This window comes from Cornus florida, unplaced genomic scaffold (assembly GCF_030987335.1).
Source record: "Cornus florida cultivar Cherokee Brave unplaced genomic scaffold, ASM3098733v1 CherokeeBrave_3.0.0_Hap2_Chr02, whole genome shotgun sequence".
Classification (NCBI taxonomy): Eukaryota; Viridiplantae; Streptophyta; class Magnoliopsida; order Cornales; family Cornaceae; genus Cornus; species Cornus florida.
In genome coordinates this window covers 2,737,697-2,762,711 of record NW_026775572.1, presented here as the reverse complement: position 1 = coordinate 2,762,711, position 25,015 = coordinate 2,737,697, and the positions used below count along the sequence as shown (strand labels likewise).

The 25,015-nt window shown below is 36.9% G+C and overlaps 3 protein-coding genes across 6 annotated transcripts in view; all 3 read right to left on the bottom strand.

Annotated features, from left to right (window-relative positions):
• Positions 1-6,740: 6,740 nt before the first annotated feature.
• Positions 6,741-9,601, bottom strand: LOC132293106 (uncharacterized). The gene has a single exon (XM_059790439.1). The coding sequence runs from the start codon at positions 7,851-7,853 to the stop codon at positions 6,927-6,929; it is 927 nt and encodes a 308-aa protein (XP_059646422.1). The 5' UTR covers positions 7,854-9,601; the 3' UTR covers positions 6,741-6,926.
• Positions 9,602-9,727: 126 nt separating this feature from the next.
• LOC132293078 (uncharacterized) overlaps positions 9,728-25,015 on the bottom strand; it is a 34,898-nt gene continuing 19,610 nt past the window's right edge. For 2 of the 4 annotated variants that reach the window (XM_059790432.1, XM_059790434.1), the window contains 5 exons: positions 13,238-13,309; positions 12,990-13,113; positions 11,806-11,876; positions 10,210-10,267; positions 9,728-10,136 (listed from right to left, as the gene is read on the bottom strand). In XM_059790432.1, the coding sequence (XP_059646415.1) occupies positions 9,973-10,136; positions 10,210-10,267; positions 11,806-11,876; positions 12,990-13,113; positions 13,238-13,309 (489 nt within the window). In that variant the 3' untranslated portion in view covers positions 9,728-9,972. Of the gene's footprint in view, positions 10,137-10,209; positions 10,268-10,296; positions 11,237-11,805; positions 11,877-12,989; positions 13,114-13,237; positions 13,310-23,478; positions 23,888-23,960; positions 24,019-25,015 lie in introns of those variants that run through there. The other 2 variants (XM_059790433.1, XM_059790435.1) reach the window with 2 other exon arrangements.
• Positions 20,578-22,913, bottom strand: LOC132293105 (uncharacterized). Its single transcript, XM_059790438.1, has one exon. The coding sequence runs from the start codon at positions 21,602-21,604 to the stop codon at positions 20,678-20,680; it is 927 nt and encodes a 308-aa protein (XP_059646421.1). The 5' UTR covers positions 21,605-22,913; the 3' UTR covers positions 20,578-20,677.

Here is a 25,015-nt window from a genome sequence, read left to right as displayed (position 1 = left end):
TAAGCATTTCTATCTCCCTGTTAAAATAATTCGTAGTAACTCTGAAAAATTATGTCATCAACACTTTCAAAGCCAAAAAAAAAAAAATCCCAATATATATAGCTAGTGCTCAAAGCAATAAGGGCAAATTCGAGTAGGTGGCGGCTGTTGTGTGTAAGATGTAGTTCTGAAATTTTAGTGTAAATTTTGCCCAAATTTGATGTGTTTTGAGGAATTCTGGAACACAATGATTCGAAATTTTCAATTTTGTTTATATCTTCGAAGATTGACAAGAGTCCAAACCATGAGGTCGTTCTCGTTGGTGGGTCGACGAGAATTCCCAAATTTCAGCAACTTTTGCAGGATTTTTCAATGGGAAGGAGCTCTGCATGAGTATTAACCCGGACAAGGCCGTTGTGTACGGCGTTGCGGTTCAGGCGGCGATTCTGACCGACGAAAGGAAAGTGAAGGTGCAGGACTTGTTGCTGCTCGATGTCACGCCTCTCAGTCTCGAGCTCGAAACTGCTGGTGGTGTCATGACTATATTGATTCCGAGGAACATAACCATTCCACAACCAATAAAGAGCATGAACCGAGGTATGTTTGGGTGCTTAAGAGGCTTTTTTTTTTTTTTTTTTTTTTTTTTTTGAAAAAAATCAGAAATCACTGTGGGTTATGATGAACAGTGATACATAACTATAACTCTCTCTCTCTCTCTCTCTATATATTTCTGTAGGTGTGTTGACGCTGAACAGTGTGATAAGGGCGTGTTTGGGTGATAATTAACACTAATAAGGGGTATTAGTGTCTTTTTATGCTCATAAAAGTATCATGGTCGTGTGTCATGTGACTATCACATGGTCCACTTTACCGGTAAAGTCCTCCCGGAATCCCCCCGATGGAGTAAATTGCATAGTTTAGGGGGGTTAGTTGTAACTTTAGTAATTTAGGGGTTAGTTGCTTATTCCTTGGATTTTTTTTATTTTACCCGGTTGATGGTAGTTCTATATAAGAAGAGGAGGAAATTATTCCACGTAAGCCGTGAGAGTTAAGATCAGTATCCAAGTGGGGATCCAAGCAATACAAAAGACTCAGAGATCAAGAAAGGGAAAGCAATTCTTGATACCCAAGTGACTTGAGCTCGGTAGTAGGGGGTTGTCAAGAGGTTTTCAAATCTACCTTAAAGGCTGATTAATGTTCCTATTATAGTGTTCATTCCCCTGGTTAATGTCTGTCGGTCGTTGGGGAGAGCTCCCTCTTCCCTGTAGGTTTGAGGGCTATTCCTTGTGACAGATGGGATATTGACAAGTGGACCGAGGTGCTTTGCCGCCCCCCTCCCCTCCTTGGTCTGAAGAGGTAATGGCGCTCCTTCATTAATGCAGGTCTTATCGAATGCCTTTCATAATTAATGCACCTTCCGCTATACTCAGAACTCGAGTTCGGGCATCGAATGTCCTTTCTCCCATGTATTGGCCTCGAGTTGAGGTGATTCCTTGGATCCTAGCCACCTGTCCACGCGTCCTCAGACTCCCAAAACTGAAAATAGAGGAAAGAGCCTTCCTTAGGGTTCTGCCTTCTTGGCCCTGTGAGGCTCTATCCTAGCCCCTGTGACTCGAGGTTTCCGTAGTTAAAGGGGCTCGAGATGAGGGCCAAAAGGAATGCTCGTGGTTCCGTCTGCAGGAAGGAACCTCGAAAATGAAAGGAAGAGGAGGGGCCCATCCGACTGGAGAGGGGCGCGTCCACAGGAAAGCGAAGGGTAGCGACCCCTTCCTCGTTCAGTAAGCTCAGTTGTAGGACAAGTAGCTCAAGATTACTTAGTCCTTTCGGGGACACGCCAGATGGGTACTGAACAGGTGTGTCTATTTTTCAGAAAAGGTGCCACGCGAGCAAGTTTTGTGCCACGCATATCAACATACCTTATATAATATTATAGATATTTTTGAACTTGTGTGCATACCTGATCAAGTTGGGAAAGGCATTATTTTTCTTCAGTGAAGTAAGATACAAATTTACCATGATTATTATCTCTCTAGTTTACTGGTTTACCATGCATTGAATATGCATAAACAGTTAAAGAGGAGAAAAACATTGTGATCAGCCTGCTAATTTATACTTCTTCCCTGTGAATGGTTGAAATTTTTTGTTCTTTCAATCTTTAAACTTCCCCCCTTGACATCCTGTTTCGAGACCGACTTTGTAGGCTGGATTTTCTTTTATCCCTTTGTTTATTTCCCTCCTTGGTCTGATACCTATAGCTTTTTTAATCTTCAGATGCCATTTTCTCCTCTCCGAATGGCGTATTTGGAAGTTTTTTATGGTTGAACTGAAGGTACATTGCCGTCACTAAATCAATGTGCCAATATATGTACACGAATTGTATTTGATGGTTCCGTGATGTTTTGGTTTTGAAAAGAGTTTGAATGCCACCTTTCTTGCTCTTATTCCGAAGAAGGGAGAAGCGATGGATGTTAAGGATTTTCGTCCTATCAGTTTAATAGGATGTTTTTACAAATTGATTGCGAAAGTTTTGGCTTCCAGGTTGAGGAAAGTTATGGATGGCGTCATTTCTGATTCTCAGAATGCTTTTGTGGGAGGTCGTCAGATTCTGGATTCAGTTCTTATTGCCAGTGAATGTGTGGATTCCCGATTGAGTAGTGGGATTCTGAGTGTTTTATGTAAACTGGATATTGAGAAGGCATATGATCATGTTAGTTGGAGTTTCCTTCTCTACTTATTGGAGAGAATGGGCTTTGGTGAGCGTTGGAGGAGATGGATTCTTTTCTGTATTTCCAGTGTTCGATTCTCTGTCATTGTGAATGGAGCTCCGACGGGTTTTTTCTCTTCTTCGAAAGGGTTGAGACAAGGGGATCCGCTTTCTTCATTCCTGTTCCTTTTTGTGATGGAAGCTCTTAGTAGATTACTAAAGAAGGCAGTGGAGTTAGATTTTTTGAGAGGCTTTCGGGTGGGCAGGGATGTTTCTAACCAACTAGAGATCTCTCACTTGATGTTCGCGGATGATACTTTAATGCTTTGTGATGCTGATAAGTCTCAATTGAGATATTTGAAATGCGTTTTGATTTGGTTCCAAGTTGTCTCTGGCTTTAAGGTGAATGTTGGTAAGAGCATCCTAGTACCTGTTGGGGATGTCCCTGAGATCGAGAGGTTTGCTCAGATTCTTGGATGTTGCACTGGATCCTTTCCCATTTCTTATTTAGGGTTGCCTTTGGGAACTCCTTCGAGATGCATAGGGAGTTGGGATCCAGTTGTAGATAGATTTGAAAGGAGGCTGGTGGGTTGGAAAAAGCAGTATCTCTCAAAGGGGGGTCGGGTTACTCTGATGAAGAGCACCCTTTCTAGCCTCCCTACTTATTTCTTCTCACTCTTTCAGATCCTATCTTCTGTAGCTGAGAGAATAGAGAGATTGCAGGGCAACTTTCTTTTTGGGGGGGGGGGGGGGGGGGGAGTTCAAATTTCATTTGGTTCGATGGGAGCAGGTGTGCCGTCCGATTCGATGTGGAGGTTTAGGATTAAGGAGATTGGTGCCTTTCAATAAGGCTCTCCTTGGGAAATGGTTATGGAGGTTTGGGATTGAGAGGCATTGGCTTTGGAGGAGAGTTATCGCAAGCAAGTTTGGGGAGATTAGTGGTGGGTGGTGTTCTGCTGAGATTAGCGGTACTAGAGGGGTGGGGGTCTGGACTATTATTCGGAAAGGGTGGGATGATTTTTGCAAGCATGTTCGCTTTCGGATCAAAGAAGGCAGAAGGATCAGATTTTGGGAGGATCTTTGGTGTGGGGAACTTCCTCTTGCTCTCGCTTTTCCACGGCTCTATAGGATTGCTTCTCATAGATAGACCATGGTGGTTAACTGTTATCACCTTGAAAACGGGAGACTGACTTGGAATGTTCAGTTTAATAGGCACTTTCAGGACTGGGAGATTGAAGATGTTACTCGTCTTTTGGAAGTTTTGTACCGTCAGGTGATCATTGTTGGGAATTCGGATTGCTGGTTTTGGGTTCCTAACTCTCACGGTTGGTTCGAGGTTAGGTCATTCTTTAAGTGCCTTTCGGTTGATTATGGAGGCTCTTTCCCTTGGAAGTCTATTTGGCGGTTTAAAGCCCCCCTTAAGGTTGCCTTTTTTGCATGGACTTCCGTCTTAGGTAAGATTTTAACCCAGGATAATTTGAGGAGGAGGAATCAGGTGGTGGTCAATCATTGTTATATGTACTTGTGTGATGAGGAGATAGTTGACCACCTTCTTCTGCATTGCAGTATGGCCAGAGATTGTTGGGATTTGATGCTTGGATTATTTGGAATCCATTGGGTTATGTCTAGGTCTTCTAGAGGGCTGATTGAGGCTTGGAGAGGTGTCTCTGTTGGGGCTCTTATTCGGGAGGCTTGGAGGGCTATGCCTCTTTATATTTGGTGGTGCATTTGGCTCGAGCGAAATAGGAGATATTTTGATGGAAAGAAGAAATCTATTTTTACCTTAAGTTATCTATTATTTTCACTCTTTTTTGTTGGGTGTTAGGGAGAGATTATAAATTCATTGAGGAGATTATTGTATTTTTGGCCTCATTGAAGATTTAAGGCGTTTTGTGGCCTTTTTGTTATCATGGGTTCCGCTCCCCTTTTTTTGAGCGTTTTTAATAAATTTTACTTATCAAAAAAACAAAAAAAATTTATTGAAATTATAAAGCAATGCGCTTGCTTTGCAATGCCATATTTGTAGGTAACTCAAAAATGCTTTTCTTGGCCTCTGTATAAACAATCGGGTGAAAATTAGGGTGGTTTTTAAGAAACGTTGCACTGCTTTTGTTGGTTGTGAAATATGCTTCCTTGGTGTTTTAGTCCTTTTAAAGAGTTCAAATTGTTATATTGGGGCATGGCCTTCACATCCTATAGTATTGGCTTGGGATTGTCTGCTACGTGGTTTTTTTGCGTCTTATGAGTGGCAAATCTTATCTAACTATGTTTAAGAGTGGTTGCGAGTTATCGGACCTATATGTTGGCTCTCAGCTCCTAAATCACCAAATATGTTTTTCGTTATTGTGCTTCTACTCTTGTACTACCTCTGACCCATGTTAATGTATGTCTTATTCATACGTTTTTTCTTTCCCCCTTATACCTCTGCATATAGTTGATAAGTAATATAAATATGTATAAATATTCCCATTATTATTATTATTACTCCCTCTGTCTAAAAAAATATGTCCGTTTTGGAGAGTAGAAATTTTTAAGGGAACATGTGGGCCATGTATTGCCCCTTAAAAACGTTACTAACTTGCCCTTTAAGTTTTGAATATTTAAGTTTGAAATTTTAAACTTCAAGAACATATATGAAAAGTTGTAAAATATATTGTTTGAAAAGGGAAAGTGGACATTTATTTTGGGACAGCCCAAAGAGGAAAGATGGACATTTTTTTGGGGACAAATGAAGTACTATTTTTTGAGTAATATTAAGAGGAATATAGGAAAATATTTTAAAGTTAGATGCATTTAATGTTAGTTTGAAAGGTTGGAGGTAAGTTGCAACTTTTAGATAGTTGGGGGTTAGTTGCATCACGTACACCAACTCATGTCTTGAACCCTCAAGCTCTCATGTGAGAGGATGAAGAGATATCACTTGAGTTAGGTACATGGTTATTTATTATAATTCCAACTGAGCTAAAAAGTTGAGGATTTTATATATAAATATTTTTTGTATCACTGCTATAAGCCTATAACTGCTTTTTTCATTATCTTATAACCATTTTATATTTGTTTATTTTTATCTTTTAAAATTGTTATTGCATTCTTTAGACTGGATTTGAGGTATTGGAGAATCAGTGCGTGCCAGATGATCCTGTTGTATGTTTCTCATTTGTTGCAGCTTTTTAGTTATATACTCTTATCGGTTCGCTCTCTTGAAAGGAGGTTCAAGTTCATTAACAAGACTGAATATTTGCCTTTCCTCTTTAATGGCGGGCATTATCCCTTGAAGCACGTGGACTGCAGGAGCCAATCGGTATTTTCTTTCCCATTTCATTGTCATTAAATGAAATTTGCTTATTCAGTTTGCGTATGTTAGGCATTGAAAAAACTAATTTGTGTTATGTTCTTTCCTTTTCTTCTATGTGAACTTATGGTTTTATCTTTAACCATAAATTATTGGCTCCATGAATACAGTACTTTCTTATGCATTGCATGGATCTTTTTGAGAAGGGAGGGAGCATCTACGGTTTTCATCTTCGAGTGTAACTCGGTGCGAAGACGGACGAAGTGCTTCTGAGGTGTGATCCCCCTCCCTTCTTAGCTTCTTAAGTAGGATTTTTATTCAACAGCATTAAAGAAAATTTACATTAGTACCTAGGAATCCCTTTGGGTTCTGAGCTCCTTTTGGATTAAAAAAGAAAAGAAAATAGATCCTACATCCCGTAATTGTGGAACTTTCCTGAGAATAGATAGGATGTTCTTAAGCTATTTTACTTGTCCTGTGTCCGGTGTCTTTGGCAAATAGATTATATATGCATTCTAGAAATGCTGATTTTTATGCATTGAGAGATTGTTACGAGAAGACCAATATTTAACTTTACATCGCATTGAATTCTCTCAATTCATTCTTTTTTCATGTACTTTCATATAATATATTTAAATCGAAAGTTCATATTACTAGTAGTCAAATCATTGATGGTTTTTCATGGTTATATAAATTTTTATTTGAATTACCAAAGATGAGATGAGCAAGGACAATCTGATACTACTATATAATATTATAGATTTGTTTGAACGTGTGTGCATACATGATAAAATTGGGAAAGGTATAATCTTGACAAGATAAAAAGTTGGAGATGGAAATAAAATTCTTCAGTAAAGTAAGATACAAATTTACCATATTTATCTCTCTAGTTTACTGGTTTACAGGGCATTGAATATACATATGAAGTTCAAGAGAAGAAAAACATTGTGATCAGCCTGCTAATATATACTTCTTCCCTGTGAATGGTTGAAACTTTTGTTCTTCAATCTTTAAACTTCCCTCCTTGACATCCTGTTTTGAGACAGACTTTGATATTTTTGCAGGCTGGATTGTATCATCTGAACCGAACACAAGCTTTCCTTGCCTCTTGTGAGACTTAACTATCAAGTCAGTAGTCATTCTCATTCTCTCAGCAGCAGCATCAGATCCATTATCTGAAGTTGAAATTGGTTCAGCAGGTGGTGTTTTCCCATCCAAACGTCTAGCGGCACCGGTGAATGGTGTGAACTTTGCTGGCTCTTCTTGAGCTTTACAATCAGGGTCATTCTTCCAAGTAATCACTGTTTTTGGTTTCTTTTCAGGTTCCTTGTAGTCCAAAGGTTGTGCAAATTCCACTTCGCAATCTGTCTCAACTACAGATATTGCATTGGATGGCTTGGTTTCCACTATATCAAGGTAATGGTCCTCGTGGTTATGAGTGATCAGGATTGTATCTCCAATGGTCAAACAAGCAAAGTGCTTAAAAGCTTTTTCAAGGACAGCTTTAGGGTTTGTTAGACTTGTGAATTTCATGGTATGTGGTTGTATCTTCATGTAGGTACCTTTGGGGAGGCTGGTTTTCTTTACAATCACCAACTCACCCTCTATGAGTTTAATGGTCTTCATCATCCAGTTGGGCAAGAAGACGAAACCTTCATCAGCGCTGAACTCTAGAACCCCACAATGCGAAACTTGTCCAGAAGCAGGGTTTTCGATTTCAAAAAGCAAAGGGTACTCGACTTCCATGAACGCCAGACGGTCAAGAGCGGAAGGAGGCATTATGATTCTATTTCCGGCTTCGAGATGGGACTTATTGATATCAGAGAGCGGAAAGCAGCGATAAGCTTGTTTAAAGGAGGATTCATTGGTTTGCTCCATGGAGATGAAGAAAGATGATGATCGATCTCACTAGACGGCTTCTAATGCTGTAGAGATAAGCTGTAAATTGATAGTCGGGTTTTGTTTTTTTGGTTATAACCTTATGCCGGTACCCTATTATATAGGTACATATATTATAGTCGTATATTTATTTACATCCTAGATTCCTAGTCCTTGTGGGTTTTGGTTAACTTTATGACTTTACATCCTAGTTCATGAGGGATTTTAGTTAACCTTAGGAGGGAATCCTATATATCTGTTTTAAGTATACATGGTTAGACGAATGGGATTTTGATCATTGGGAAAAAAGTTGGATAATTGGATAATAAATAATAATAATAATAATAATACTGTAGCAAATAGTAAATTAGTAAATATTATTATTTACTATTATTATTACTGCATGACTCAATTTAGATTTAGAACTTTGGGAACAACCAAACTTGTTCTTTATTGACAAATAAATAATAATCATAATAAATCAATATTTTAAGCAAGTAAAAAAATACTGGTATATTTGAAGTGTTTCAACATCAAAGGGACACTAAAAAATCATGTTCACTTTGCAGCCTAAAGCCTTTTTTTATTTTTATTTTTATTTTTATTTTTTTTGTAGGAATATTATTTTAATTCCAAGGAATATTATTTTAATTCCAAAAGTTCCCCACAATGCATCCATCCAATGGATGAGCACCTTCGTCTCCTCCATTTCCATTCGAATTAAAAGTTTCGGAATGCATATCATTTCTTTTATTTTGTTTTAATTAGGTTATTAGCTCCTATACTCGGCGAAAAAGGGCATTACATCATATTTCTATTATGGCCTTCTTTATATGATTTGTCTATTATACTTCTATTTTGTGCAATGATTAATGAATTTCTTAAACTAAATTTTCTCTAATCTTTAATTCAAATCACCCATTAAACATAACATAAGTACTCAAATTCAGAAATAATTTCAAATTTTGTAACGTGTCATCACAAGAAGTTAATCTCTCACTAATTTAAGGAGAAAACTACGAACCCTTAATATCTTTCCACTAAGCTTTCTTTTTGATCTTTTTGTAAATTAACATGATCAAAGACCCAAAGTAAGTGTGTTTGTAGAACTCAATTCAAGCTTTACTCTGGGTAAATAAAACTCAAAACTTGTTAAGGAAAAATCGAGCTTGGCTCAATCACTTAATCATAGGCGTGACGTGACTGAAAAGTTTAAGCCAAGCTTTAAAACATGTTTAATTTGGTGAAGCTAAGATTAAATAATAACATGCTTTGCTTGAAATCGCTGGCCTTGCTTTCTGCCCTATTCATCGATGTTGTTTCACCATATTAGCAGTAAAATCGCAGAAAGATTTATTACTAAACAGCTTTTGGTTAGCTAATTTTGAGTAAATAATAGCATGGGGAGCTCTTGGCTACTTAATACTGTCTTATCACTTACTGAATGAATTCTCCAATTAATTGCTTCAAAATTATTAAACGTAAAATTATTTTCTGATCCAAATTCTACAAATGTTTACCTGGTCTACAATGATGAACCTAACACGCCGCATTTGTTTATTTAGATCTGCAATTTAGAAGTGTCCGCATATATGAAGTTCTTTATACCATCCATCAACAATTTAATGAGTGTTTCTGGTAAATCATATTTCACCCAAACAAGTCAGTATGATAGGACCAACATTTTATTTTATTTATTTATTTATTTATTTTCTTAGTTGGTACTCATAGACCTATATATGCCTCTCTGAGGCTTGAACCCCTAAACTTCTTTTAAAAATTAAGAACTTGATATCGCTGAGCCACTAGCCCGTTGATAGGGCCAACATTTTATCACGCACGAAAGGCAAACAACTCTCAAGAACATGACCCTATTGTTTTGCAACTGACTCCGATGATATAGTTATTCTTGCATATGAACTTATCCTACATTCCAAAAATTAAACAAACTGAGAATGTAAGTGGAGAGAAACTACAAATTCTATTTCCCCTAAAAGTGCATCATTCTTTTATCTAAACTGTCACATTTTGGTTGTCTTCTTCATTCATTCTTCATTCCTTCCTCAACCTATATTCATTCCATAAGGAGTTCGTTGTTGCATAAAATTGAAGACGAGGGTTAGGGTGGACTCAGAGTATTTTTAGGTGCACTTATCCATGGGGTATCAGCAACTGCAAATCTCCACAATGCACCGACATGCTCAGGTGAAGCGTATTCAATACCAACCCGTGGACCAATTAGCATTTTTTCTGGTTCTGGACCATCTAAGAGTTCTAAACCACCTGTGCCACACAGTTGCATCAGAATTACATCAAGTTCATTTAATTTTAGATAGAACATGGCAGAAAGCTTTACCAGGAGAGAAAAGCGGATGGTTAGACCATTCTGTTGAAATTCCAAGTGCTTGACCAACCTAGAAAAGGAGATATTAAGTTAAACTAACCCAACATAATCCAAGAAACCAGCACATACATAAATAAATAAATATTCTTCGCTTTCTCCTTTGGGATGTCATTACTAGTTAAACAAAGTATGATTTACAGTTTGTGACTTAAATCCTGCAGATGTCATTTTGTATTGAAAATTTAAAAATAAATTCCGTGAAGTTGCACCGTAGGATACAACAAAAAAAAGTGTACGAGCGAGGATTTTGATTGTAGAGTTTGGGACTACTTTTGTTGTCCAAGAAAGAATCATAATCTGTTACTTATAAACTTTCACATGAGAGATTCTAGAGTTTGGGACTACTTTTGTCATATTTTCTCAACTGTTTTACGGAGTAGTAAGATTGCTATAATATTTCTTATCAGGGAAAAAAAAGAAAGCCAAAGAAACGAATGTGGTTTTGCTATTTTTAGGTCAAGGCCATGCTTTCTTCTGACAAGCAGTTTTTTTAGGGCTCGTGCATTTATAGCTAATATCACCATGGATAAGATCCATTTTAGCACTTAAATTTTGCATACTTCTCAGTTAGTAATAACGTGCATGTTCAGTAGTTTACAAGTGGAAGTTGAATAGGCCCAAGATGGGCTTGTGAATATCAAGTACACTGTGCTTATTATATAATTCACACAACCTTTCATGGTGATCATGTCAGGCTTTATTTTTTCATTTCTACTTTTCACTAACCCATGAAGACATAACAAGTGTCCTAACAGAAACTCAAATCAAGCCATTTGAACCAAGCTGAGCTAAGCTCATGAGTAAGCCGAGTAGGTGGCTAGCGGAGCTTGAACTAATGTTATCCAACCTTGGATGATGGAGAACCAAATTGGCAGAGGGAATTCAGTCAGGCCAAGCTCAAGCAACCTAAAACTCAACTCAGCACGCCTTATTTACAGCCCTAACCACCATTGTTTCCTTGCAATTTTCTTCTCAAATCCTTCATTGTTAGATATAAGAAAAAATTTAGTTTGCTAAGAGTTAATTATTATGTATATAAATTCATTTCGTCCATAAAAAATAACTCAAGACTGTTAAATTATACATAATCATTTCACAATACATTGATAGTATTTCTGCACCCAAAAGGTTGTGAAAGAAGTTAATTACAATATGATGTAAGATGGTTCATCAGTAAGTACCAAAAACAAGCAAATACATCTTAAGAAAATATACAAATAGACAAGAAATAAGGTAGTGTGATTATCAAACTGATCTGATATTCTCTAGTTAATGAGGTATTTCATTTATTGCTGTTCTAAAATATTCTGCCCAGAGAGAAAGTTGTGAGCCCCAACCCCACAAATGAAAACAAATCCATGCAGAACATAAGAATTCAGCAACATTCCTTTACAAAAATTAGATAAATCCATAAAATTAACAGTATTTCACTCATCTCTCCAAATAATAAAATCTGGGCTAGCTTATTGACAATTTGACATACTTGATAAACACATCAGCACAAAAAAACTAATTTAACCAAAAAAGTGAAAGAAGATACAAACTAACCTTCCCAGGTCCAGTAAGAAGAACAGGCTTCTCGGTTTTCAGACCCCTGCGCTGCTGAATGGTATCTAGCCCTGTAATTTTGTTCATAGTAATTCAGAACAAACATTCAAATTTAGTGGGTATGCTTCAAAAGAGATTGTATAAAATTCAAAATATTTATCTTTGTACAAGTTTTATTTATTTAATTTTTCCTGATAATGAGTTGGGGGTATCCATAACATTCCTTTTATTCGTCTCATTCTTTCAGTTTCTTCAAATTTTCTTTGTTTCCAGGGGAAAGGTTCCTGGGCTCCAACTTGTAGCTAATAGCATCCTCATGAGTACTAAATCTAATAGTCATAACACGAGTGCTACAACAAAATCTCAAGCAACTTGCCATGTCAAAGTATTTAGTGGTATGTTTACTGTTTTGGGAAGGGCCTATGTTCATTGACAATCCACAAGAGGGTAGCTAGCTGCTAAAACATAAGGTAAAATGCAACCGAGGATACAACACTAATTTCAAGAATAATTATGGAATATTGAGTTGGAAATAAGAGAGCCAAAATAACAAATTGATATTGGAAGAGAAGCTGAGAGGGAGAAACACTTTAAAAAGAAACTTATGTGCCACTATAGAAAAATGGCTTATGGTACACAAGTTCATGAAGACTTCAAAAAGCAATTATCTATCTAACCAAATCATATAGTTAAACATTTAATACCTCTACTCCCACTAAGGTGATGGTTGGACATCAACAAACTTCCACTAAAGCAATACTATATAAGTTGAAACTTTAAACTGACTAAACAATGCCATTAGTAGATTAACATGTATCTTCATGTGGAGTCCATCACTTCAGTGCCTATTGGTTCCCTTCGGTTCGCTTTTATTAGTCGGTTAAGTTTTTCATTTGAAAATAGTTTTTCCTTCCAACAACCACATGAATTGGAGGGTGGGCTTTGACGCAAGAGTAAGGTTGCTCCATTGTCACCTGGAGGTCATGGGTTCGAATCATGGAAACAATCTCTCCACATAGATCTAACCCTCCCTAGACCGGAATGACGAGAGCCTCGTGCACATGGCCTTTACCAACACGATGAATTTCTAACTAAATGCATTCACGAACCATTCATATGCCATGTAGTTGAATACACTAAAGGTTTCAAAAATTAAAATTTAAGTTCAAATTTCAACATATTACCACTGACAGGAGCACAAGAACGAATTAACACGGCCGCTCCAACACCTTCTTTGTCTGCCACAACATTCAGCATTGTATGGAGACCATAACAAAGATAAACATATGAATGTCCCCCAGGTCCAAACTGTTTCCACAATCACCATTCAGTTCACAAATTATATGCAAACATCAAATCACTGCAAATACCCAAAACTTTGTTCACATTTCCAAATCACAAACATATAATCTAAGAATGTAAACCATCTTACAACTGGAGCTGTTCTAGCGGTTATACCGAATCGACCGTGACAAGCTGAGTCGTTTGGCCTATAAGCTTCCACCTGCTTATTCAGAAAAAATAAAACATTCAAAATATACACATTTATAAATACATATATACACACGCACACACACACATACATATTGTGTTTCTGATAAATTAGATACTTTTTCATTGGGGAATTTCGTCGAACATCGTTTGTTACCTCCGTAATCTGAAGAACAACATCATCTCTCCTAAGGTACTTGCCGAGCAGACGAGGAGCCAGATCGAGGGCGTCGATTTGGTAGAAATCAGGAGGCAAGATCTTTGAATTCTTGATGGAGAATTGCGGTACTGAGACTGGATTAAATTGGGATATGACTTTAGAGTTAGGTTTGGATTTGGGTATGGTCGATTTGATCATGGAACTGGAATCGGTAGTTTGGATCGTCTTCTTGGGATTTGTGACTCGTTTGAATCGCTGAGTCCTCTTCATTTCGTTGCTCAACAAATTAAATGGAGAGTTTGCAAGACCAGGTAACTGGATAGTAGTACGTTGAAAGACGAGTACTACTCCTCTTCTCCCAATTTGAAAATTGTGACTCACAAAATTTATGAGTCACATTTTTCAAAACGAACAACTCTAGTGAGTTACAGTTGTTAAAGCAAATAACTTACTGAAATAGAGGGAATAGCTAGAATCGCCAACACAATTAGGGGTTTGGTGGGGCTAAACAAATAATAATAAATAATAATAATTTGAAGTGGAAAAGTTAAACAATTTTGACTGATGAACACAATTAAGAATTGATGTAATTACATAATGATTTGGACATTGATAATGTTTTGGAATGCAGAAGTGGGAGAAATCCGACTATGAAAGTTGGTACGAAGTGTGGTAAATGGGCGAGTTATTTTGAAAATGGACGGATTAATATGGGTTAATATTCGTATTCAACTCGTTTAGGACGGATTGAAAATGGGCAGGGTCAAACTCGTTATGACCCGTTGACCCATTTATTATTATTTTTTATTTTTAAATTTTTTTAAAATTTTAAAATTTTTTTTATACTTTCAGAAAAATAATGAAAATTTATTTTTGGTAGGTGCATCACTGGTAGAAGGAAAAACACATGGTCCAAGTAAAGCACCTTCCTTCTTATTGTCCGTACGAAATAGCAATACTATTTTCTTTTTAAATTTTTAGCTTAACTGTAAATTAGATGTAAAGCTTTTTAAGTTCTTGCTTTTAATAATAAAACTGGAAAAGTTAACTCATCACCTAAACAGCAAAATCAGCTCATTTGTGGGTACACCAAAATGGCAATTAATAAGCATTCCAATAGTTTTATAAATTGGGTGATGTGACCTTTTTTTAGTTTTGTTTTTGGACCGGCCACTTAAGTTTTTATATATTTATTATTTTTATCTTGAATTTTTTTTTTTTTTTTTCATTCTATTTTATAACATGACATGTCTCCCTTTATCTTTAATTTTAACAACTATATTTACTTCATCCCACATTGATTTTGATTAGATTTAGTATCAATTACCTTTAAGAAAAATTAATCTTGTTTTCTTTGCTTTTTTTGGCTAATATATCAATAAATCTACGTTTTGTATTCATAGCACCTAAGTTTACTCATTTTTTTGGCAAAAATGCAAAAAAAAACCCCTGAACTATCAGGAATCGGCATTTTACTCTCTTAAACTACAAAAATGAACAAGTCAGTACAACAACTATCCAAATCGTTTAAATTAACCCCTAAAAGTCGATTCCGGCAACTTTCCAGCCGACTTCATTGTAGATTTACAAAACTACCCATTATAATTAAGAAAAAAAAAATACCAAAATAAATAATCAGCGTGAAATACCCTTAATGTCCCTCAACAATTTTTTATTATTTTACCAAAATGCATCTCATCCTCTCTCCATCCACCTCATCCCCTCTCTCTCTCCACTCACTTTCTCTCTCTGTATGCATACACGACCGCCACCACCAGCATCAACAACTCATCTTCTCTCTCTAAAATGCCGATTTGTAACTACCGTCGTCGACCTCCACCTGCAACTCATCTTCTCCGACCGCATGTATATATATATACATGTATATATACACATCAGTATCATCATCATCATCATCATGCCTCCATTCCCACTTTTTCTCTCTCTAAATCACCACCACCTCTTTTTCACAACTCTGCCACTCCAACCACCCACCACCATCACTGCCACCCACTACCCACCATTAGAAACCCTGCATCTCATGAGCTTATCTCTATAATGCTTGTAGAAAGAGAACCCAAAAGCATCTCATCCTCTCTCCATCCACCTCACCCCCTCTCTCTCTCCACTCACTTTCTCTCTCTATATACGTACACGACCGCCACCACCACCATCAGCAACACATTAGGAAAGAATAATAATTCCTAAATATCTGGTTGATTTATACCTTTAAATAGTCAAGACCTCTGTTTTAACTCTCACGTCCAAACTCCAAGCTTCAATGGAGGTTTTCAATCACAAACATGCTTTCTCACTCATATTCCTCCTCTTCTTCTCACCTTTCCTTTCACCATTTCCATCCTAAGCATGCCATACAGTAGACCAAGAAGTATTACCCCAATTCAAACACTAAATCACCGACGACTCTTTTAGAATGCTTAATTCATGGACACCTTCTTCTGATTGCTGCACAGCCTGGGAAGGCATTGCCTGTGACACCTCCAGCAGGGTTATCAACATCTCTCTTCCCGGCCTCGTGGCCGGCGACGACTACCCCATCGACACCTCCATACAACTGAAACATTGCCATTGGAACAACAAACATGTTACCCTTGCACTAGATATCTATCAGAAAATGACATATATGTACACGAATTGTATTTGATGGTTCCGTGATGTTTTGGTTTTGAAAAGAGTTTGAATGCCACCTTTCTTGCTCTTATTCCGAAGAAGGGAGAAGCGATGGATGTTAAGGATTTTCGTCCTATCAGTTTAATAGGATGTTTTTACAAATTGATTGCGAAAGTTTTGGCTTCCAGGTTGAGGAAAGTTATAGATGGCGTCATTTCTGATTCTCAGAATGCTTTTGTGGGAGGTCGTCAGATTCTGGATTCAGTTCTTATTGCCAGTGAATGTGTGGATTCCCGATTGAGTAGTGGGATTCTGAGTGTTTTATGTAAACTGGATATTGAGAAGGCATATGATCATGTTAGTTGGAGTTTCCTTCTCTACTTATTGGAGAGAATGGGCTTTTGTGAGCGTTGGAGGAGATGGATTATTTTCTGTTCCAGTGTTCAATTCTCTGTCATTGTGAATGGAGCTCCGACGGGTTTTTTCTCTTCTTCGAAAGGGTTGAGACAAGGGGATCCGCTTTCTTCATTCCTGTTCCTTTTTGTGATGGAAGCTCTTAGCAGATTACTAAAGAAGACAGTGGAGTTAGATTTTTTGAGAGGCTTTCGGGTGGGCAGGGATGTTTCTAACCAACTAGAGATCTCTCACTTGATGTTCGCGGATGATACTTTAATACTTTGTGATGCTGATAAGTCTCAATTGAGATATTTGAAATGCGTTTTGATTTGGTTCTAAGTTGTCTCTGGCTTTAAGGTGAATGTTGGTAAGAGCATCCTAGTACCTGTTGGGGATGTCCCTGAGATCGAGAGGTTTGCTCAGATTCTTGGATGTTGCACTGCATCCTTTCCCATTTCTTATTTAGGGTTGCCTTTGGGAACTCCTTCGAGATGCGTAGGGAGTTGGGATCCAGTTGTAGATAGATTTGAGAGGAGGCTGGTGGGTTGGAAAAAGCAGTATCTCTCAAAGGGGGGTCGGGTTACTCTGATGAAGAGCACCCTTTCTAGCCTCCCTACTTATTTCTTCTCACTCTTTCAGATCCTATCTTCTGTAGCTGAGAGAATAGAGAGATTGCAGGGCAACTTTCTTTTGGGGGGGGGGGGGGGGGGAGTTCAAATTTCATTTGGTTCGATGGGAGCAGGTGTGCCGTCCGATTCGATGTGGAGGTTTAGGATTAAGGAGATTGGTGCCTTTCAATAAGGCTCTTCTTGGGAAATGGTTATGGAGGTTTGGGATTGAGAGGCATTGGCTTTGGAGGAGAGTTATCGCAAGCAAGTTTGGGGAGATTAGTGGTGGGTGGTGTTCTGCTGAGATTAGCGGTACTAGAGGGGTGGGGGTTTGGACTATTATTCGGAAAGGGTGGGATGATTTTTGCAAGCATGTTCGCTTTCGGATCAAAGAAGGCAGAAGGATCAGATTTTGGGAGGATCTTTGGTGTGGGGAACTTCCTCTTGCTCTCGCTTTTCCACGGCTCTATAGGATTGCTTCTCATAGATAGACCATGGTGGTTAACTGTTATCACCTTGAAAACGGGAGACTGACTTGGAATGTTCAGTTTAATAGGCACTTTCAGGACTGGGAGATTGAAGATGTTACTCGTCTTTTGGAAGTTTTGTACCGTCAGGTGATCATTGTTGGGAATTCGGATTGCTGGTTTTGGGTTCCTAACTCTCACGGTTGGTTCGAGGTTAGGTCATTCTTTAAGTGCCTTTCGGTTGATTATGGAGGCTCTTTCCCTTGGAAGTCTATTTGGCGGTTTAAAGCCCCCCTTAAGGTTACCTTTTTTGCATGGACTTCCGTCTTAGGTAAGATTTTAACCCAGGATAATTTGAGGAGGAGGAATCAGGTGGTGGTCAATCATTGTTATATGTACTTGTGTGATGAGGAGATAGTTGACCACCTTCTTCTGCATTGCAGTATGGCCAGAGATTGTTGGGATTTGATGCTTGGATTATTTGGAATCCATTGGGTTATGTCTAGGTCTTCTAGAGGGCTGATTGAGGCTTGGAGAGGTGTCTCTGTTGGGGCTCTTATTCGGGAGGCTTGGAGGGCTATGCCTCTTTGTATTTGGTGGTGCATTTGGCTCGAGCGAAATAGGAGATATTTTGATGGAAAGAAGAAATCTATTTTTACCTTAAGTTATCTATTATTTTCACTCTTTTTTGTTGGGTGTTAGGGAGAGATTATAAATTCATTGAGGAGATTATTGTATTTTTGGCCTCATTGAAGATTTAAGGCGTTTTGTGGCCTTTTTGTTATCATGGGTTCCGCTCCCCTTTTTTTGAGCGTTTTTAATAAATTTTACTTATCAAAAAAACAAAAAAAATTTATTGAAATTATAAAGCAATGCGCTTGCTTTGCAATGCCATATTTGTAGGTAACTCAAAAATGCTTTTCTTGGCCTCTGTATAAACAATCGGGTGAAAATTAGGGTGGTTTTTAAGAAACGTTGCACTGCTTTTGTTGGTTGTGAAATATGCTTCCTTGGTGTTTTAGTCCTTTTAAAGAGTTCAAATTGTTATATTGGGGCATGGCCTTCACATCCTATAGTATTGGCTTGGGATTGTCTGCTACGTGGTTTTTTTGCGTCTTATGAGTGGCAAATCTTATCTAACTATGTTTAAGAGTGGTTGCGAGTTATCGGACCTATATGTTGGCTCTCAGCTCCTAAATCACCAAATATGTTTTTCGTTATTGTGCTTCTACTCTTGTACTACCTCTGACCCATGTTAATGTATGTCTTATTCATTCGTTTTTTCTTTCCCCCTTATACCTCTGCATATAGTTGATAAGTAATATAAATATGTATAAATATTCCCATTATTATTATTATTACTCCCTCTGTCTAAAAAAATATGTCCGTTTTGGAGAGTAGAAATTTTTAAGGGAACATGTGGGCCATGTATTGCCCCTTAAAAAGTTATTAACTTGCCCTTTAAGTTTTGAATATTTAAGTTTGAAATTTTAAACTTCAAGAACATATATGAAAAGTTGTAAAATATATTGTTTGAAAAGGGAAAGTGGACATTTATTTTGGGACAGCCCAAAGAGGAAAGATGGACATTTTTTTGGGGACAAATGAAGTACTATTTTTTGAGTAATATTAAGAGGAATATAGGAAAATATTTTAAAGTTAGATGCATTTAATGTTAGTTTGAAAGGTTGGAGGTAAGTTGCAACTTTTAGATAGTTGGGGGTTAGTTGCATCACGTACACCAACTCATGTCTTGAACCCTCAAGCTCTCATGTGAGAGGATGAAGAGATATCACTTGAGTTAGGTACATGGTTATTTATTATAATTCCAACTGAGCTAAAAAGTTGAGGATTTTATATATAAATATTTTTTGTATCACTGCTATAAGCCTATAACTGCTTTTTTCATTATCTTATAACCATTTTATATTTGTTTATTTTTATCTTTTAAAATTGTTATTGCATTCTTTAGACTGGATTTGAGGTATTGGAGAATCAGTGCGTGCCAGATGATCCTGTTGTATGTTTCTCATTTGTTGCAGCTTTTTAGTTATATACTCTTATCGGTTCGCTCTCTTGAAAGGAGGTTCAAGTTCATTAACAAGACTGAATATTTGCCTTTCCTCTTTAATGGCGGGCATTATCCCTTGAAGCACGTGGACTGCAGGAGCCAATCGGTATTTTCTTTCCCATTTCATTGTCATTAAATGAAATTTGCTTATTCAGTTTGCGTATGTTAGGCATTGAAAAAACTAATTTGTGTTATGTTCTTTCCTTTTCTTCTATGTGAACTTATGGTTTTATCTTTAACCATAAATTATTGGCTCCATGAATACAGTACTTTCTTATGCATTGCATGGATCTTTTTGAGAAGGGAGGGAGCATCTACGGTTTTCATCTTCGAGTGTAACTCGGTGCGAAGACGGACGAAGTGCTTCTGAGGTGTGATCCCCCTCCCTTCTTAGCTTCTTAAGTAGGATTTTTATTCAACAGCATTAAAGAAAATTTACATTAGTACCTAGGAATCCCTTTGGGTTCTGAGCTCCTTTTGGATTAAAAAAGAAAAGAAAATAGATCCTACATCCCGTAATTGTGGAACTTTCCTGAGAATAGATAGGATGTTCTTAAGCTATTTTACTTGTCCTGTGTCCGGTGTCTTTGGCAAATAGATTATATATGCATTCTAGAAATGCTGATTTTTATGCATTGAGAGATTGTTACGAGAAGACCAATATTTAACTTTACATCGCATTGAATTCTCTCAATTCATTCTTTTTTCATGTACTTTCATATAATATATTTAAATCGAAAGTTCATATTACTAGTAGTCAAATCATTGATGGTTTTTCATGGTTATATAAATTTTTATTTGAATTACCAAAGATGAGATGAGCAAGGACAATCTGATACTACTATATAATATTATAGATTTGTTTGAACGTGTGTGCATACATGATAAAATTGGGAAAGGTATAATCTTGACAAGATAAAAAGTTGGAGATGGAAATAAAATTCTTCAGTAAAGTAAGATACAAATTTACCATATTTATCTCTCTAGTTTACTGGTTTACAGGGCATTGAATATACATATGAAGTTCAAGAGAAGAAAAACATTGTGATCAGCCTGCTAATATATACTTCTTCCCTGTGAATGGTTGAAACTTTTGTTCTTCAATCTTTAAACTTCCCTCCTTGACATCCTGTTTTGAGACAGACTTTGATATTTTTGCAGGCTGGATTGTATCATCTGAACCGAACACAAGCTTTCCTTGCCTCTTGTGAGACTTAACTATCAAGTCAGTAGTCATTCTCATTCTCTCAGCAGCAGCATCAGATCCATTATCTGAAGTTGAAATTGGTTCAGCAGGTGGTGTTTTCCCATCCAAACGTCTAGCGGCACCGGTGAATGGTGTGAACTTTGCTGGCTCTTCTTGAGCTTTACAATCAGGGTCATTCTTCCAAGTAATCACTGTTTTTGGTTTCTTTTCAGGTTCCTTGTAGTCCAAAGGTTGTGCAAATTCCACTTCGCAATCTGTCTCAACTACAGATATTGCATTGGATGGCTTGGTTTCCACTATATCAAGGTAATGGTCCTCGTGGTTATGAGTGATCAGGATTGTATCTCCAATGGTCAAACAAGCAAAGTGCTTAAAAGCTTTTTCAAGGACAGCTTTAGGGTTTGTTAGACTTGTGAATTTCATGGTATGTGGTTGTATCTTCATGTAGGTACCTTTGGGGAGGCTGGTTTTCTTTACAATCACCAACTCACCCTCTATGAGTTTAATGGTCTTCATCATCCAGTTGGGCAAGAAGACGAAACCTTCATCAGCGCTGAACTCTAGAACCCCACAATGCGAAACTTGTCCAGAAGCAGGGTTTTCGATTTCAAAAAGCAAAGGGTACTCGACTTCCATGAACGCCAGACGGTCAAGAGCGGAAGGAGGCATTATGATTCTATTTCCGGCTTCGAGATGGGACTTATTGATATCAGAGAGCGGAAAGCAGCGATAAGCTTGTTTAAAGGAGGATTCATTGGTTTGCTCCATGGAGATGAAGAAAGATGATGATCGATCTCACTAGACGGCTTCTAATGCTGTAGAGATAAGCTGTAAATTGATAGTCGGGTTTTGTTTTTTTGGTTATAACCTTATGCCGGTACCCTATTATATAGGTACATATATTATAGTCGTATATTTATTTACATCCTAGATTCCTAGTCCTTGTGGGTTTTGGTTAACTTTATGACTTTACATCCTAGTTCATGAGGGATTTTAGTTAACCTTAGGAGGGAATCCTATATATCTGTTTTAAGTATACATGGTTAGACGAATGGGATTTTGATCATTGGGAAAAAAGTTGGATAATTGGATAATAAATAATAATAATAATAATAATACTGTAGCAAATAGTAAATTAGTAAATATTATTATTTACTATTATTATTACTGCATGACTCAATTTAGATTTAGAACTTTGGGAACAACCAAACTTGTTCTTTATTGACAAATAAATAATAATCATAATAAATCAATATTTTAAGCAAGTAAAAAAATACTGGTATATTTGAAGTGTTTCAACATCAAAGGGACACTAAAAAATCATGTTCACTTTGCAGCCTAAAGCCTTTTTTTATTTTTATTTTTATTTTTATTTTTTTTGTAGGAATATTATTTTAATTCCAAGGAATATTATTTTAATTCCAAAAGTTCCCCACAATGCATCCATCCAATGGATGAGCACCTTCGTCTCCTCCATTTCCATTCGAATTAAAAGTTTCGGAATGCATATCATTTCTTTTATTTTGTTTTAATTAGGTTATTAGCTCCTATACTCGGCGAAAAAGGGCATTACATCATATTTCTATTATGGCCTTCTTTATATGATTTGTCTATTATACTTCTATTTTGTGCAATGATTAATGAATTTCTTAAACTAAATTTTCTCTAATCTTTAATTCAAATCACCCATTAAACATAACATAAGTACTCAAATTCAGAAATAATTTCAAATTTTGTAACGTGTCATCACAAGAAGTTAATCTCTCACTAATTTAAGGAGAAAACTACGAACCCTTAATATCTTTCCACTAAGCTTTCTTTTTGATCTTTTTGTAAATTAACATGATCAAAGACCCAAAGTAAGTGTGTTTGTAGAACTCAATTCAAGCTTTACTCTGGGTAAATAAAACTCAAAACTTGTTAAGGAAAAATCGAGCTTGGCTCAATCACTTAATCATAGGCGTGACGTGACTGAAAAGTTTAAGCCAAGCTTTAAAACATGTTTAATTTGGTGAAGCTAAGATTAAATAATAACATGCTTTGCTTGAAATCGCTGGCCTTGCTTTCTGCCCTATTCATCGATGTTGTTTCATCATATTAGCAGTAAAATCGCAGAAAGATTTATTACTAAACAGCTTTTGGTTAGCTAATTTTGAGTAAATAATAGCATGGGGAGCTCTTGGCTACTTAATACTGTCTTATCACTTACTGAATGAATTCTCCAATTAATTGCTTCAAAATTATTAAACGTAAAATTATTTTCTGATCCAAATTCTACAAATGTTTACCTGGTCTACAATGATGAACCTAACACGCCGCATTTGTTTATTTAGATCTGCAATTTAGAAGTGTCCGCATATATGAAGTTCTTTATACCATCCATCAACAATTTAATGAGTGTTTCTGGTAAATCATATTTCACCCAAACAAGTCAGTATGATAGGACCAACATTTTATTTTATTTATTTATTTATTTATTTTCTTAGTTGGTACTCATAGACCTATATATGCCTCTCTGAGGCTTGAACCCCTAAACTTCTTTTAAAAATTAAGAACTTGATATCGCTGAGCCACTAGCCCGTTGATAGGGCCAACATTTTATCACGCACGAAAGGCTAACAACTCTCAAGAACATGACCCTATTGTTTTGCAACTGACTCCGATGATATAGTTATTCTTGCATATGAACTTATCCTACATTCCAAAAATTAAACAAACTGAGAATGTAAGTGGAGAGAAACTACAAATTCTATTTCCCCTAAAAGTGCATCATTCTTTTATCTAAACTGTCACATTTTGGTTGTCTTCTTCATTCATTCTTCATTCCTTCCTCAACCTATATTCATTCCATAAGGAGTTCGTTGTTGCATAAAATTGAAGACGAGGGTTAGGGTGGACTCAGAGTATTTTTAGGTGCACTTATCCATGGGGTATCAGCAACTGCAAATCTCCACAATGCACCGACATGCTCAGGTGAAGCGTATTCAATACCAACCCGTGGACCAATTAGCATTTTTTCTGGTTCTGGACCATCTAAGAGTTCTAAACCACCTGTGCCACACAGTTGCATCAGAATTACATCAAGTTCATTTAATTTTAGATAGAACATGGCAGAAAGCTTTACCAGGAGAGAAAAGCGGATGGTTAGACCATTCTGTTGAAATTCCAAGTGCTTGACCAACCTAGAAAAGGAGATATTAAGTTAAACTAACCCAACATAATCCAAGAAACCAGCACATACATAAATAAATAAATATTCTTCGCATTCTCCTTTGGGATGTCATTACTAGTTAAACAAAGTATGATTTACAGTTTGTGACTTAAATCCTGCAGATGTCATTTTGTATTGAAAATTTAAAAATAAATTCCGTGAAGTTGCACCGTAGGATACAACAAAAAAAAGTGTACGAGCGAGGATTTTGATTGTAGAGTTTGGGACTACTTTTGTTGTCCAAGAAAGAATCATAATCTGTTACTTATAAACTTTCACATGAGAGATTCTAGAGTTTGGGACTACTTTTGTCATATTTTCTCAACTGTTTTACGGAGTAGTAAGATTGCTATAATATTTCTTATCAGGGAAAAAAAAGAAAGCCAAAGAAACGAATGTGGTTTTGCTATTTTTAGGTCAAGGCCATGCTTTCTTCTGACAAGCAGTTTTTTTAGGGCTCGTGCATTTATAGCTAATATCACCATGGATAAGATCCATTTTAGCACTTAAATTTTGCATACTTCTCAGTTAGTAATAACGTGCATGTTCAGTAGTTTACAAGTGGAAGTTGAATAGGCCCAAGATGGGCTTGTGAATATCAAGTACACTGTGCTTATTATATAATTCACACAACCTTTCATGGTGATCATGTCAGGCTTTATTTTTTCATTTCTACTTTTCACTAACCCATGAAGACATAACAAGTGTCCTAACAGAAACTCAAATCAAGCCATTTGAACCAAGCTGAGCTAAGCTCATGAGTAAGCCGAGTAGGTGGCTAGCGGAGCTTGAACTAATGTTATCCAACCTTGGATGATGGAGAACCAAATTGGCAGAGGGAATTCAGTCAGGCCAAGCTCAAGCAACCTAAAACTCAACTCAGCACGCCTTATTTACAGCCCTAACCACCATTGTTTCCTTGCAATTTTCTTCTCAAATCCTTCATTGTTAGATATAAGAAAAAATTT